The 14027-nt window shown below is 43.6% G+C and overlaps 1 protein-coding gene across 1 annotated transcript in view; it reads right to left on the reverse strand.

Moving 5' to 3' along the window:
• npr1a (natriuretic peptide receptor 1a) overlaps positions 1 to 14027 on the reverse strand; it is a 30100-nt gene that overhangs the window by 7265 nt on the left and 8808 nt on the right. Inside the window, 10 exon segments of the mRNA XM_027286600.1 lie at positions 1480 to 1635; positions 1809 to 1968; positions 2669 to 2740; positions 7792 to 7896; positions 8034 to 8111; positions 8209 to 8283; positions 8407 to 8527; positions 9803 to 9887; positions 10023 to 10158; positions 10302 to 10396. Coding sequence (XP_027142401.1) covers positions 1480 to 1635; positions 1809 to 1968; positions 2669 to 2740; positions 7792 to 7896; positions 8034 to 8111; positions 8209 to 8283; positions 8407 to 8527; positions 9803 to 9887; positions 10023 to 10158; positions 10302 to 10396 — 1083 coding nt within the window.

Here is a 14027-nt window from a genome sequence, read left to right on the forward strand (position 1 = left end):
CACTTCTGAATACAACACTGGATACACTCGGATTACACACTGATACACTCTGATACACACGGATACACTTGATACAACTAACTGATACACACTGATAACACTACTGATACACACTGATACACTCTGATACACCTGATACACACTGAACACTCTGATACACTCTGATACACTCTGATACACACTGATACACACTGATACACTCTGATACACTCTGATACACACTGATACACACTGATACACACTGATACACTCTGATACACTCTATACACAACTGATACACTGCCTGATACACTCATGATTACACTCGATTACACACTGATACACCACCTGATACACCTGATCACACTGATACCTCTGATACACTCTGATACACACTGAATACACACTGATACACACTGATACACTCTGATACACTCTGATACACACTGATACACTCTGAATCACACTGATACACCTGATACACACTGATACACTCTGATACACTCTGATACACACTGATACACTCTGATACACTCTGATACACACTGATACACTCTGATACACACTGATACACACTGATACACCCTTAATTGATTGACTGGTCCTGACCAACATATGTCTGGATCATGTGACGCTGAACACACTGATGATGAATGATGACTGCTCTGTGGATCTGCATCAGGTGAGGACTGATGAAGCATGTGTACCTGTGTGTCCTTCATCAGAGATTGTTCAGGTGGTGCAGCAGGGCGGTGCCCCCCCCCTCCGGCCGTCACTCTGCTTCCACAGTCACAGTGAAGACCTCGGAGTCCTGATGCAGCGTGCTGGAGCGAAGAGCCGAGCGCAGACCCGACTTCAACACCATCAAGATCCTGCTCAGGAAACAGCACAGGTGGGACAGGACGGGGACAAGGGGCAGGGGGCAGAGACAAGGAGGACATGGAGCGGAGACAATGGGACGGGGGGGGGGGACAAGGGGGACATGGGGCAGAGACAAAGGGGGGCAGATGACAGGGGGCGGGGACAAGGGGACATGGGGAGGGGACAGATGACTGATCTCTAGTTGAATACAGTTGTCAACGGTCACTTTTACACACATGAATATGCTCATTCTGTCACGTGTATCAGAGTGTATCAGTGTGTATCAGTGTGTATCAGTGTGTATCAGAGTGTATCAGTGTGTATCAGAGTGTATCAGTGTGTATCAGTGTGTATCAGAGTGTATCAGTGTGTATCAGAGTGTATCAGTGTGTATCAGTGTGTATCAGTGTGTATCAGTGTCAGCTCAGCTGATGAAGTCTGGATGGAGAAGCTCTGATCTGAGCAGCACAACATCAACATCCTGACATGAGTGTGTGTGACGGCTGTCATCGAGCTGTCACAGCGGAATGTAAATAACAGGTTCTACACTGTCATCAAACACACACATCAACACGTCTCCATAGGTCCCCATGTTAAAAGCAGAGCGTGGTGTGGAGGCGTTGTGAGATCTGCACTGACCTTTAGGAGTCAGGGTTTGTGTGTCGATGTAGAAGACTCCTCTCAGCAGAGCCACTTCCTGCAGGATGATACCAAAGCTGTAGACGTCTCCTTTCTGAGTCCCACATGGAGGAGGACACTCTGTCCTCAGCAGCTCTGGGGCCGTCCACAGCTTACCTGCAAGACACCAGGTGGAGGTGCACAGGTGGTTCCATCAAAACTAAAAAGGTTGAATCCACTAATAACAGATGTAGATGGAGCTGCAGAGGAGGAGCTGTAGTTGTTGGCGGCTGCATGAATCATCTGTTCATATAATACAACTTTTAATATATTTAAAGTACTCGTCGTACGTGCGTAGTAAGCATGTGTGTCCTCGGGGCAGCTGCTGGTCCGGAGACTCTCCAGGCCGTAGTCAGTGATCTTCAGGACAAAGCGACTGTCCACCACACAGTTAGAAGACTTCAGGTTGCCATGGGAAACGATGACACTGTTGTGAAGGAACAACATGCCCTGGTGACAAAAACAGCAACAATAAACACTAATTTCATGGATGTCCCACCTCTGTCTGAACTCTGTGTCACAGGAGGATAGATCAGGAACTGCTGATTGATTATTGGACATAAACACTGATACTGACTGACTGGACAAACAGGGCCTCACTGAGATGTTGTTTAAAGAACTGAGTTTCTATCATCTGACGTTTGGACGTGTCACTGTGTGTGTGTCACTGTGTGTGTGTCACTGTGTGTGTGTGTGTCACTGTGTGTGTGTCACTGTGTGTGTGTCACTGTGTCGTGTGTGTGTCACTGTGTGTGTGTCACTGTTTGTGTGTCAATGTGTCGTGTGTGTGTCACTGTGTGTGTGTCACTGTGTGTGTGTCACTGTGTCGTGTGTGTGTCGTGTGTGTGTGTCACTGTGTGTGTGTCACTGTGTCGTGTGTGTGTCACTGTGTGTGTGTCACTGTGTCGTGTGTGTGTCGTGTGTGTGTCGTGTGTGTGTCACTGTGTGTGTGTGTGTCACTGTGTCGTGTGTGTGTCGTGTGTGTGTCGTGTGTGTGTCACTGTGTGTGTGTCACTGTGTCATGTGTGTGTCACTGTGTGTGTGTCACTGTGTCATGTGTGTGTTGTTCTGCTGGTTGTCCATGTTCATCACATAAATGCATCACAGACTGCCTGTAGCCCCGCCCACTGCGGCAGTGACAGGTCGTTACCTTGACAATGTCATTGATGAGAGAGTATCTGAACATCCAGTCCAGAGTGATGCTGTCGCTCTCCATCAGGTCCTGACACACACACACACACACACACACACACACACACACACAGTTTTATTAGCAGCAGAGAGACAATGCAGCACTTCACTGAATGAAATGTGTGTGTGTGTAAGTGTGTGTATCTGTGTGTGTGTAAGTGTGTGTGAACGGTGGTCCACACTTTATAAACGCCTTTAATACAACATAAAACATGTAATGTTCACCTGTAATGTTTTGCATTGATACTGCACAGGTTAGATACAGTCTTCCTCCTCTCAGTGCACAAAATAATTCGGGCTGCTCTTTGTTAAACTGACATTTTCAGATCAGGTCATCTGACAACAACCCAAACCCCACGCAGCCCACGCCAACATACAGCTGGCTGAAATGTGTTCTCATGTTGCTAAGTTACCACGGCAGGAAGTTGCTAGGTTACAGTGCTGAGAAGTAACTATAACTGTTGGTGGGGAGAAGATCTGATGTATGAAGGAAAGATAGATACATGGTTATATACATGGCTGATAATCATTAATACAGGGAGTATAGGGTACTAGAAGGGTACAACAAGTTAATGGATCGGTATAGACAGTTTGTAATATAAAGAGGGTTAATCATGAGACATAAAATTTAAATAGAGTGGTATAAACGGTCGATAGAGGTGTACATAGGGGTGTAAAGGGTTGATAGAGGTGTACAGAGTGGTATAAAGGGTTGACAGAGGTGTTGATAGAGGTGTACAGAGTGGTATAAAGGGTTGATAGAGGTGTTGATAGAGGTGTACAGAGTGGTATAAACTGTTGATAGAGGTGTTGATAGAGGTGTACATAGGGGTGTAAAGGGTTGATAGAGGTGTACAGAGTGGTAAAAAAGGGTTGACAGAGGTGTTGATAGAGGTGTACAGAATGGTATAAACTGTTGATAGAGGTGTTGATAGAGGTGTACGTAGGGGTGTAAAGGGTTGATAGAGGTGTACAGAGTGGTATAAAGGGTTGATAGAGGTGTACAGAGTGGTATAAAGGGTTGATAGCGGTGTACAGAGTGGTATAAAGGGATCATAGAGGTGCACAGAGTGGTATAAAGGGTTGATAGAGGTGTACAGAGTGGTATAAAGGGTTGATAGAGGTGTACAGAGGGGTGTAAAGGGTTGATAGAGGTGTACAGAGTGGTACAAACGGTTGATAGAGGTGTTGATAGAGGTGTACAGAGTGGTATAAACTGTTGATAGAGGTGTTGATAGAGGTGTACATAGGGGTGTAAAGGGTTGATAGAGGTGTACAGAGTGGTATAAAGGGTTGATAGAGGTGTACAGAGTGGTATAAAGGGTTCATAGAGGTGTACAGAGTGGTATAAACGGTTGATAGAGGTGTACAGAGTGGTATAAAGGGTTGACAGAGGTGCTGATAGCGGTGTCCAGAGTGGGTAAAGGGTTGCTAGAGGGTTGCTAGAGGTGTGACAGGTGGTATAAATGTTGCTAGCGGTGTTGATAGAGGTGTTAACATAGGGGTTTAAAGGGTTGATTCGAGTTACAGAGTGGTTATAAAGGCGTTGATAGCGGGTACAGAGTGTCAAAAAGGGTGACGCGGTGTGATCGAGGTGTACAGACTTTGGTATCACGGGTGATAGGGTGTAACAAGTGCTATAAACTGTGATCCGAGGATTGATAGAGGGTTTTTTTTTTGTTACATCGGGGTGTAAAAGGTTGTATAGAGGTGTAAGAGTGGTTCTACCGGGTTTCGATAGAGGTGTACCAGGGCAGTGGTATAAAAGGGATCTTAGCCGGTTGCACAGAGTGGTTGTAAAGGGTTTGATTAGAGGTGTACAGAGTGGTTTACAAAGGGTGATAGAGGTTGTACAGAGTCTGGCTATAAAGGGTTGATAGAGGGTGTTACAGGTGGTATAACGGGTTGACAGCAGTGTACAGAGTGGTATTATAAAGGGTTCATAGAGGGTACAGAGTTGGTCTCTACAACGTTGATAGAGGTGTTACGAGTGGTAAAAACTGGTTGATCGAGGTGTACAGAGTGGTAAAAAGGGTTTGATCGCGGTGTATCAGAGGGATGTAAAGGGTTCATAGAGGTGTACAGTAGGGGTTGTTAAAGGGTCATAGAGGTCGTACCGGAGTGGTCTACAGTGTGATAAGAGGTTGTACAGAGTGGTATACCAAGGGATCATAGAGGTGTACAGAGTGGTAATAACGGCGTGGCTAGAGGTGTTACGAGTGGTATAAGGGGTTGATAGAGGGTTACAGATCGGTAAAAAAAGGTTGACAGCCGGTGTACCGAGTGGTTAATAAAGGGTTCATAGAGGTGTACAGAGGGTAAAACGTTGAATAGATGGTGTACAGAGTGGTTCTAAGGTTTATAGATGTGTACGGAGTGGTATAAAGGGTTTTGCTAGAGGCTGATGTTACAGAGTGGTCTCAAGGCTTCATTAGGTGTACATCGGGATGTAACGGTTCATAGAGGTGGGTACAGATTGGCGTGTAAAGGGTTCCTAGAGGTGTACAGATTGGCCTAACCGTGTTGACGAGGTGTCAGCGGGTATAAAGTGTTCATAGACGGTGTGTACCAGGGTGGTTTTGTAAAGGGTTGATAGAGGGTACAGGAGGGGTGTGTAAAGGGTTGATGAGGTGTACAGGTGGTAAAAGGGTCATAGGGGTACAGCGGGGTCTTAAAGGTTGATATCGTGTACCGAGGTTGGTATTAAAGGTTGATTTGATCGAGGTGTTACCAGGGGGTTATAACGGTTTGATAGCGGTGTACAGAGTGTAATAAAGGGTTGATAGAGGTGTACAGAGGATGTACAAGGTTCATAGGAGGGGTACAGAGTGGGTATAAAGGGTTTCATCGGCGGTGTATGTACGAGCCGGTTCATCAACGGGTTGATAGAGGTGTTTACAGCGGGGTGTATTGTTGGTAAAGGCGTCTCATTCATAGCGGTGTAAGAGTAAGTGGTTTGTTGTAAAGGGTTTTTTGATCAGCGGTGTCTAGAGTGGTGTAAAGGGTTATAGAGGTGACCGCCTGGTATAAAGGGTTCATACGAGGTGTACAGAGGGGTTTATAAACGGGTTGATAGAGGTGCACAGAGGGGTATAACGGGGTTTTTGATAGAGTTGTACAGGGATGTTAGTACAGGGTTCTAGAGGGTACCGAGTGGTTTTTGTAACTGGTTGATAGAGGTGTACAGAGTGGTTTCGTTAAATGGTTAATAGAGGGGTAAGAGGGTTGTAATGTAAATGGTCATTAGAGGTGTTTTTACTGATTGGTTATTTATACCGTGTGATAGCGGTGTACAGCGGGGTTCATAATAAGGGTTCAAGAGGTGTAACAGAGTGGTGTGTACATGGTGATAGACGTGTACAGAGGGTGTGTTTAAAGGGGTTATAGATTGTACTGACGTGGTTATATCAGTGTTGATTAGGGTGTACAGCAGGGGGTTATTTTATAAAGGGTTCATAGAGGTGTACAGAGTGGGTAAAGTGTGATAAGGTGTACAGAGAGTGGTATTAAAGGGTTTACATGGAGGTGTACATAGGGGTATAAAGGGTTGCTCGCTGGTTTGTACCGCGTGGTTATAAAGGGTGATCGCGGTTTGTACAGGAGGCGGTATAAAGGGTTCTAGAGGCTGTACAGAGGGGTTATAAAGGGTTGACCAGAGCTGACAGAGGTGACAGAGTTGTTTTTTTAAAGCGGTGACCGAGGTTGTAAGAGTGGTTGTAAAGGGTAATAGAGGTGTACGAGTGGTTTATAAAGGGTGCTAGACGGTGCTAGAGGGGTTTATAACTAGGGTCATAGCGGTGTACAGAGTGGGATAAAGCGTTTGCTCGCGGTTACAAGATGTGGGGTGTTTGTTTCAATGGGTATAGAGTGTACAGAGGGTTTAATTATAAAAGGGTGATGCGGCTGTGTTACAGTGTACACGAGGGTGTATAAAGGTGATAGCGGTTGTCCAGGGTATAAAGGGTTGATAGAGGGTGACAGAGGGATTGAAAAGGTTCATAGAGGTTGTACAGAGGTGTTACTAAGGGTGTAGCGGTTTTGTATTGTACAGCGGGGTTATAAAGGGTTGTCGATGATAGCTGTCTTTTTCTAGCGTTGTACACAGTGTTGATAGAGGTGTACAGAGGGGTTAAGGGTTCATAGAGGTGTACAGAGTGGGTAACGTCAAAGGTTTTATAGAGGTGTACAGAGTGCGTTATAAAGGGTTCATAGAGGTGTACAGCAGGGGTTTATAAAAGGGTGATTAGCGTTGTTGGTGTGTGTGTTTTATAAAGGGTTCGGATAGCTGTTGTAAGCGGGGTCATAAAGGGTTCATATAGGTGTTACAGAGGGGTTTATACAAGGGTGCAGAGGTGACAGAGTGGTGTCAAGGGTTTTGACCGAGGTGTACAGCGTGTTTCCAGGGTTTCATAGAGGTGTACATAGTGGTCTAAGGTTGATAGAGTTACAGAGGGGCTATAAAGGTTCCTAGCGGTTACGAGTGGCCTAACGGGTGATAGATGTGTACAGCGGGTTGTAAAGGGTTCATAGAGGTTTTCCAGAGGGGTTATTAAAGGGTTCTGATAGCTGTGTAACAGGGCGGTTGTTAAAGGGTTGATCGAGGGGTACCAGAGTGGTATAACGGGTTGATAGAGGTTGTACAGGGATGTAAAAGGTAATAGAGGTGACGAGGGTATTAAGGTTTGATTAGCGGTGTACAGAGGGTGAAACGGGTGCTCGAGGTGTACAGAGGGATTAAAGGGTTGCTTAGAGGTGTTACCGATGGGTGTAAAGGGTTGATAGAGGTGTACAGAGGGGTGTAAAGGGTTGATAGCGGTGTACAGAGTGGTGTAAAGGGTTGATAGAGGTGTACAGAGGGGTATAAAGGGTTCATAGAGGTGTACAGAGTGGTGTAAAGGGTTGATAGAGGTGTACAGAGGGGTATAAAGGGTTCATAGAGGTGTACAGAGGGATGTAAAGGGTTGATAGAGGTGTACAGAGGGGTAAAAAGGGTTGATGGAGGTGTATGGGAGTAAATGGGGGGGTATAGAGGGTTTGTTGGATGGGTTAAGAGGGGGGTGATAGACAGGTGGTGTGGTGTACCTGCAGGCTGCCTCTGGGGCAGTACTCTGTGATGATGCACATGTTTGGCGGGTCGATGCAGCTGCCAATGAAGCGAGTCAGGTGCTCATTCTGAACATCTCGCATCTACAAGAGAAGTGAGGCTGCAGGTTCAAATCCCACAAAACCGTCAGCATTCGACAAGCAAGCAACCCCCAAACAAGATACTCGGTGTTCTGCTTCAGCAGGTCAGTCCATTGGTAGATGGAAGATGGAGTTCTTACATGTTTCAGTTCAAACAGAACCTTCCGGGTCAGTTCGATACGTTTCTTGTTGATGTACTTGATGGCTGCCAGGTTCCCCTGCAGGCGGCGAAATAAACAAGATATCACTTTATTCATGACGCCATCACCATCATGTCCTTCTCCATCACAGTCATTTTAGCGAGCTGAGTCAGACCTTGTAATATCCAGTTTTGGTGTAAATCTGGAAGTTTCCCTCCATGGTCATTAGAGAGCCACAGTTTGATCCTTTCTGTAGAGAACCCAGATTACCCCTAATTAATAATGGACAACATTTAAATTGTGTGTTTATGTGTATGTGTGTGTGTGTGTGTGTGTGTGTGTGTGTGTGTGTGTGTGTGTGTGTGTGTGTTACCAAAGACATGGTGAGTCTGCTGCAGGCTCTCCTCAGGACTTTATCCAGGTTGCACATTTGTACGTCGTCCCAGGAAACTCTCCACAGCTGAGCTGCTAGCTCGCTCTCCAGCTTCAACTTCCTGTTCAACAGGAAGACAGGTGTGTGTGTGTGTGTGTGTGTGTGTGTGTGTGTGTGTGTGTGTGTGTGTGTGTGTGTGTGTGGAGAAGGGAGAAAGGATACATGAAAGAGAAATGAGTGAGACAGAAAGACAGACTGAGGGAAGCCTGGACAGAACCAAGGAACTAAATGTTCTTTAACAGACAGCACCGTCAGTTCAGCCCTGCTTTAGACACACAGCGCCACATACCTGCCATCTGACTGACAGGTAAAGACCGGTGGATGAGTCCTGGTGGCCCTCAGGTACCAGCTTTGCAGGTTCTACAGCACCTATTCAACCATAGCCTGATACAGGAGACGGTCCCTGTACTGTCTTAGTGACAACAGACCAGTCGTCCTGCAGAGACTAGTTCTGGCCCATCTCAGACTCTGGTGGCCACCTCCATAACACCCCTGCAGTTCACCTAACGGCCTATGGTTGTTGTTGACGGTGCGATCACCCACCTGCTTCAGCGGGCTCTCTCTCACCTGGCTAGAGCTGACAGCACTGTGAGGATCATGTACCTTCAACACAATCCAGCCTACACGGCTGAGAGAAGCTGCAGGTGGGTTACTACCTGACAGACAGACACAGTGTGAGTCTGCAGAGGTGAATCAGTGACGGAGAGGACACGGACTACAGGACTTCAGGAGGACGAGGCCTAACTCCTGAAAGATGCTTCTTAAACTTCTCAGCATCATGGACAACAGGTCACATCCCCGACACCTCCTGATCAACGAACAGAGTGTGCTCAGTTTGAGGCTCCCATAGGTCCTCAACAGGAAGTCAAAAGAAACGCTACAGGAAGTCTGACTCTGAGTGAACATTCATATTTTATTATCAGTTACATGTTTATTTTTACAGCGATACAGCGATCTGTCTGTCTGTCTGTCTGTCTGTCTGTCTGTCTGTCTGTCTGTCTGTCTGTCTGTCTGTCTGTCTGTCTGTCTGTCTGTCTGTCTGTTCTTTAGCCCTTCATCTCGACCTTGCTGTGATCTCTCTATTACAACAGAAAGACAGACAGAGAGACAGACAGACAGACAGAGAGACAGACAGACAGAGAGACATACAGACAGACAGACAGACAGAGAGACAGACAGACAGACAGAGAGGTGCTGTAAGAGTTCAAACCACTACAAAGTGCGTGTCCTGGTACATCTGTAATACTAATTTGACCGTTAGTGTAAAGTGCTGTCAGTAAAGTAAAGAAAAACAAACGTGTGTGTGTGTGTGTGTGTGTGTGTGTGAGTATCTCACCTGTAGATGAAAACAGTCACGGTAACAATGATGACAAAGACAAAGCAGATCACTATGGCAACCATCTGATTCATCGTAACTGTACCTGGAGAGGACAGTGTCTTTGTGAGGACCAATTAGAGATTAGACCCTGTGTGTGTGTGTGTGTGTGTGTGTGTGTGTGTGTGTGTGTGTGTGTGAGTGTGTGTGTGTGCTGGCCCACATGTGTGTGTGCACGTACGTGCGAGACAGGATGGTTTGTCGTTCTTGAAGCCACACTCTGGAATGTCCGGAGGAGGACCACCACCTGGCCACTGGAAGCTCCGCCCACTCTGCATGACCATCTCTTTCATACTGCCGTTATACACACACACCACCTGTACACACACACACACACACACACACACACACACACACACACACACACACACACACACACACCACCTATTGGTTGTTGACACTGTTCAGGTGATTAATGTCACATTTTATGGGATGACATCATGAGTCAGACATATTTTACCTGAAACTCTCCAGACTCGACGTCCGTCATGTCCCACAGAGCAAAGTCCACCTGTCTGTCCCCAAACTCGTCCATCTCCACCAAACCCATCACGCCTACAGACAAACATCAGGTTCATAGATTCAGGCAAACACAGTACATGACCGTATATCTGTATGAACACAGTACATGACCGTATATCTGTATGAACACAGTACATGACCGTATATATCTGTATGAACACAGTACATGATCGTATATCTGTATGAACACAGTACATGACCGTATATATCTGTATGAACACAGTACATGACCGTATATCTGTATGAACACAGTACATGACCGTATATATCTGTATGAACACAGTACATGACCGTATATCTGTATGAACACAGTACATGACCGTATATATCTGTATGAACACAGTACATGACCGTATATCTGTATGAACACAGTACATGACCGTATATATCTGTATGAACATAGTACATGACCGTATATATCTGTATGAACACAGTACATGACCGTTTATCTGTATGAACACAGTACATGACCGTATATATCTGTATGAACACAGTACATGACCGTATATCTGTATGAACACAGTACATGAACGTATATCTGTATGAACACAGTACATGATCGTATTTATCTGTATGAACACAGTACATGACCGTATATATCTGTATGAACACAGTACATGACCGTATATCTGTATGAACACAGTACATGACCGTATATCTGTATGAACACAGTACATGACCGTATATCTGTATGAACACAGTACATGACCGTATATCTGTATGAACACAGTACATGACCGTATATATCTGTATAAACACAGTACATGACCGTATATCTGTATAAACACAGTACATAACTGTATATCTGTATAAACACAGAAACAAATATAAATATAACCATTTACTGCCTCCATCCACACCCACTCTTCCCCCTCTGACGCACATGCCCGGTGATTAATGACCACTGGCTGTGTTTCAGTGTGTGTGTGTGTGTGTGTGTGTGTGTGTGTGTGTGTGTGTGTGTGGGGGGTCCAATCTAATATACAGCAGCCTGTTGTATCAGTGTTATCAGCTCCATCAGCACACAGTCCTGTCGTCCTCTGTTCCCTCCATCATCTTAATTTATTTAGTTCATTTCATCTTTTGTCCTCTCCTCCTCCAAATAAAACAGAAAACGCTGTCAGCCTGTCTGCTTCCCCCTGTCTGCAACATGTCAACCTCCTTTATTTACACGTTACGTAACGTAATATACTGCATAAATACCATATGTACTGTATACAGGAATATTCAGCAACTTTGATTGATAACGATTGATTTAGATTTGTCAGATCACTTTGCAAGTTTAAAGATATGCTTGCCAGTGTTTCATTGAACAATGATTTTTTTTGTCAACATTTGTTATGAATTAGCTAGTAAAGTTCCTGCTTGTTGTGGTAATCCACTGGATTTCATTACAGGAAAGTATCCTTCGATCTCTTCTTTTAAGCCTCCTGATGTTCAAGAAATAAGTGACGTTATCAATGAACTAAAAACATCTTCAGCTGATAACATTTCTGCAGCCCTCGTTAAAGAGGTCAAGCAGTCAATTTTGCAGCCACTGGCTTCCATTGTTTATCTGTCTATGACAACAGGTGTTGCACCAGAGGATTTGACAGTTGCCAAAGTTATTCCTCTGTTTAAAGTGGATGATCCGTGTTGTTTTAATAATTATAGACCCAAACCCAGTTTTTCAAACATATTAGAAAAGATCATATACAAAAGGATCTTCTCACCTAGATTCTAATTCAATTCTTTTCAAACGTCAGTATGGCATCTGGAAAAATCACTCCACTTATATGGCTTTGCTTCATTTGACTGACAAAGTTACCTCTGCATTAGAAAACAATGAATTTACCTGTAAATATGTTTTTCATGATTCTACGTTCAAATGGTTAAAAAACTAACAGAAAACAGTTTGTTTGTGTGGATGCTATTCCAAGAAAGCTACACTACTTTGTGGGGTCCATTCTTGGACCATTATAATTTCTTATTTATTTCAATGATTTATCAAATGTCTCAAATATTCTCTCTCCAATAATGTTTGCAGATGATACAACTCTAGTTCATTCTCACTCAAATTTCAATTCTCTGATTAAAAATGTTCATGTTGATTTAACTGCATATGCTACATGGTTCAGATTAAATAAGTTATCTCTGAATACAAAAAAATCAAACTATATAATCTTACTCTAAGGATATGTGTAAAGTTAGAATTCAGTCTGTTGAGGTTCCTCAAGTCTCAACAACAAGATTCCTGGGAATTCTTGTTGATGAGAGTCTGAGTTGGAAAACACAAATTGACTGGGTTCGCAAAAAATACTTAAATCTCTCGGTATGATTAGGAGGATTAGTAATTTTGTTATGACAAACTGTCTTCTTCCACTTTATTACAGTTTAATTTATCCATATCTTTCATATTGTAATATAGTTTGGGCAAGCAGTTTTCGTACTACACTCCACAGAATTTTGGTCCTGCAGAAACGTTTTGTTAGGATGCAACCCGATCTGAGTCACATCTGTACTTCTTTTTCAAAAACTCCAGATACTTACTTTTCACGATATATAAATATCTCTCAATGTGTTTTTATCTATAAGGTATATTCAAGTCATGAAAACTTCCAGAGCACTTTAAGACTTATTAAAAATCTAATTTACAGGTTCACTCTTATTCAACCCGTCAATCTTTAGATCTTCATCCTCAAAGATTTCCTACGTGCAGAGGTCACTTTACCAAATTATGGAATAGCTTTTCCATCTGGCAAAGAACTGCCTCTCTATAAAACGTTTCAAAAGATGTTTAAAAGTCCATTTAACTGCGGTTTTGAAATTCTAATTCATACACAAACGCACTTTTATTCATGTTCGTATTTTTGTTTTTAAATTGCTATTTTATTATTGTCATTATAACTTGTTGTAGATGTTATACATATGTTTCTTCTATTATCAGTTCGTTATTACTTTATGTAGTTAATAATATTCCCTGTATGTCAAGTTTCTGTTTCTTAGAGTTTCATAGTAAGTTTTAAATAAGCCCATCTCGGTTTTCTTCTTTCCACTTTTATGTAATTTTAGCTGTGCAAAATAAAAATAAATAAATAAATAAAATAGAAAATATGTATATGTGTGTGTATATACACATACACTGCAGAAATACCACATATACTGTATATGTATATACACATATATGTGTATATACACATATACCATATATACTGTATATGTGTATATGTGGTATATTCTGCTGAAACATGAAGTCGTGTTCTGTTGATTTATTGATGATGTGTTTGTTGACACTGTAAATCTAAATCTAAAACAAATCTCACATATTATTTCTTTATTAAATGTTAAATGTGTTTTTACAGCTGTCATGTGACCACACACACACACACATACACACACACACACACACACACACACACACACACACACACACACTGATTACATTAATCGGTTGTCACCAGCTGAGTCCTGCTGTCAGCGTGTCATTTCCTGTGGCTGTTTGTTTTTCACACCTGGACCTCCTCCCCCCTCCAGAACATCCAGAGCTTCACGACTCATCTGCTCTGTCTGTCTGTTCTGTCCTGTCTCGTGTGGTTCTGTCCTGTCTCTGGTTCTGTCCTGTCTCGTGTGGTTCTGTCCTGTCTCCTGTAGTTCTGTCCTGTCTCGTGTGGTTCTGTCCTGTCTC

This window comes from Larimichthys crocea, chromosome XIII (assembly GCF_000972845.2).
Source record: "Larimichthys crocea isolate SSNF chromosome XIII, L_crocea_2.0, whole genome shotgun sequence".
NCBI classification, from domain to species: domain Eukaryota; kingdom Metazoa; phylum Chordata; class Actinopteri; family Sciaenidae; genus Larimichthys; species Larimichthys crocea.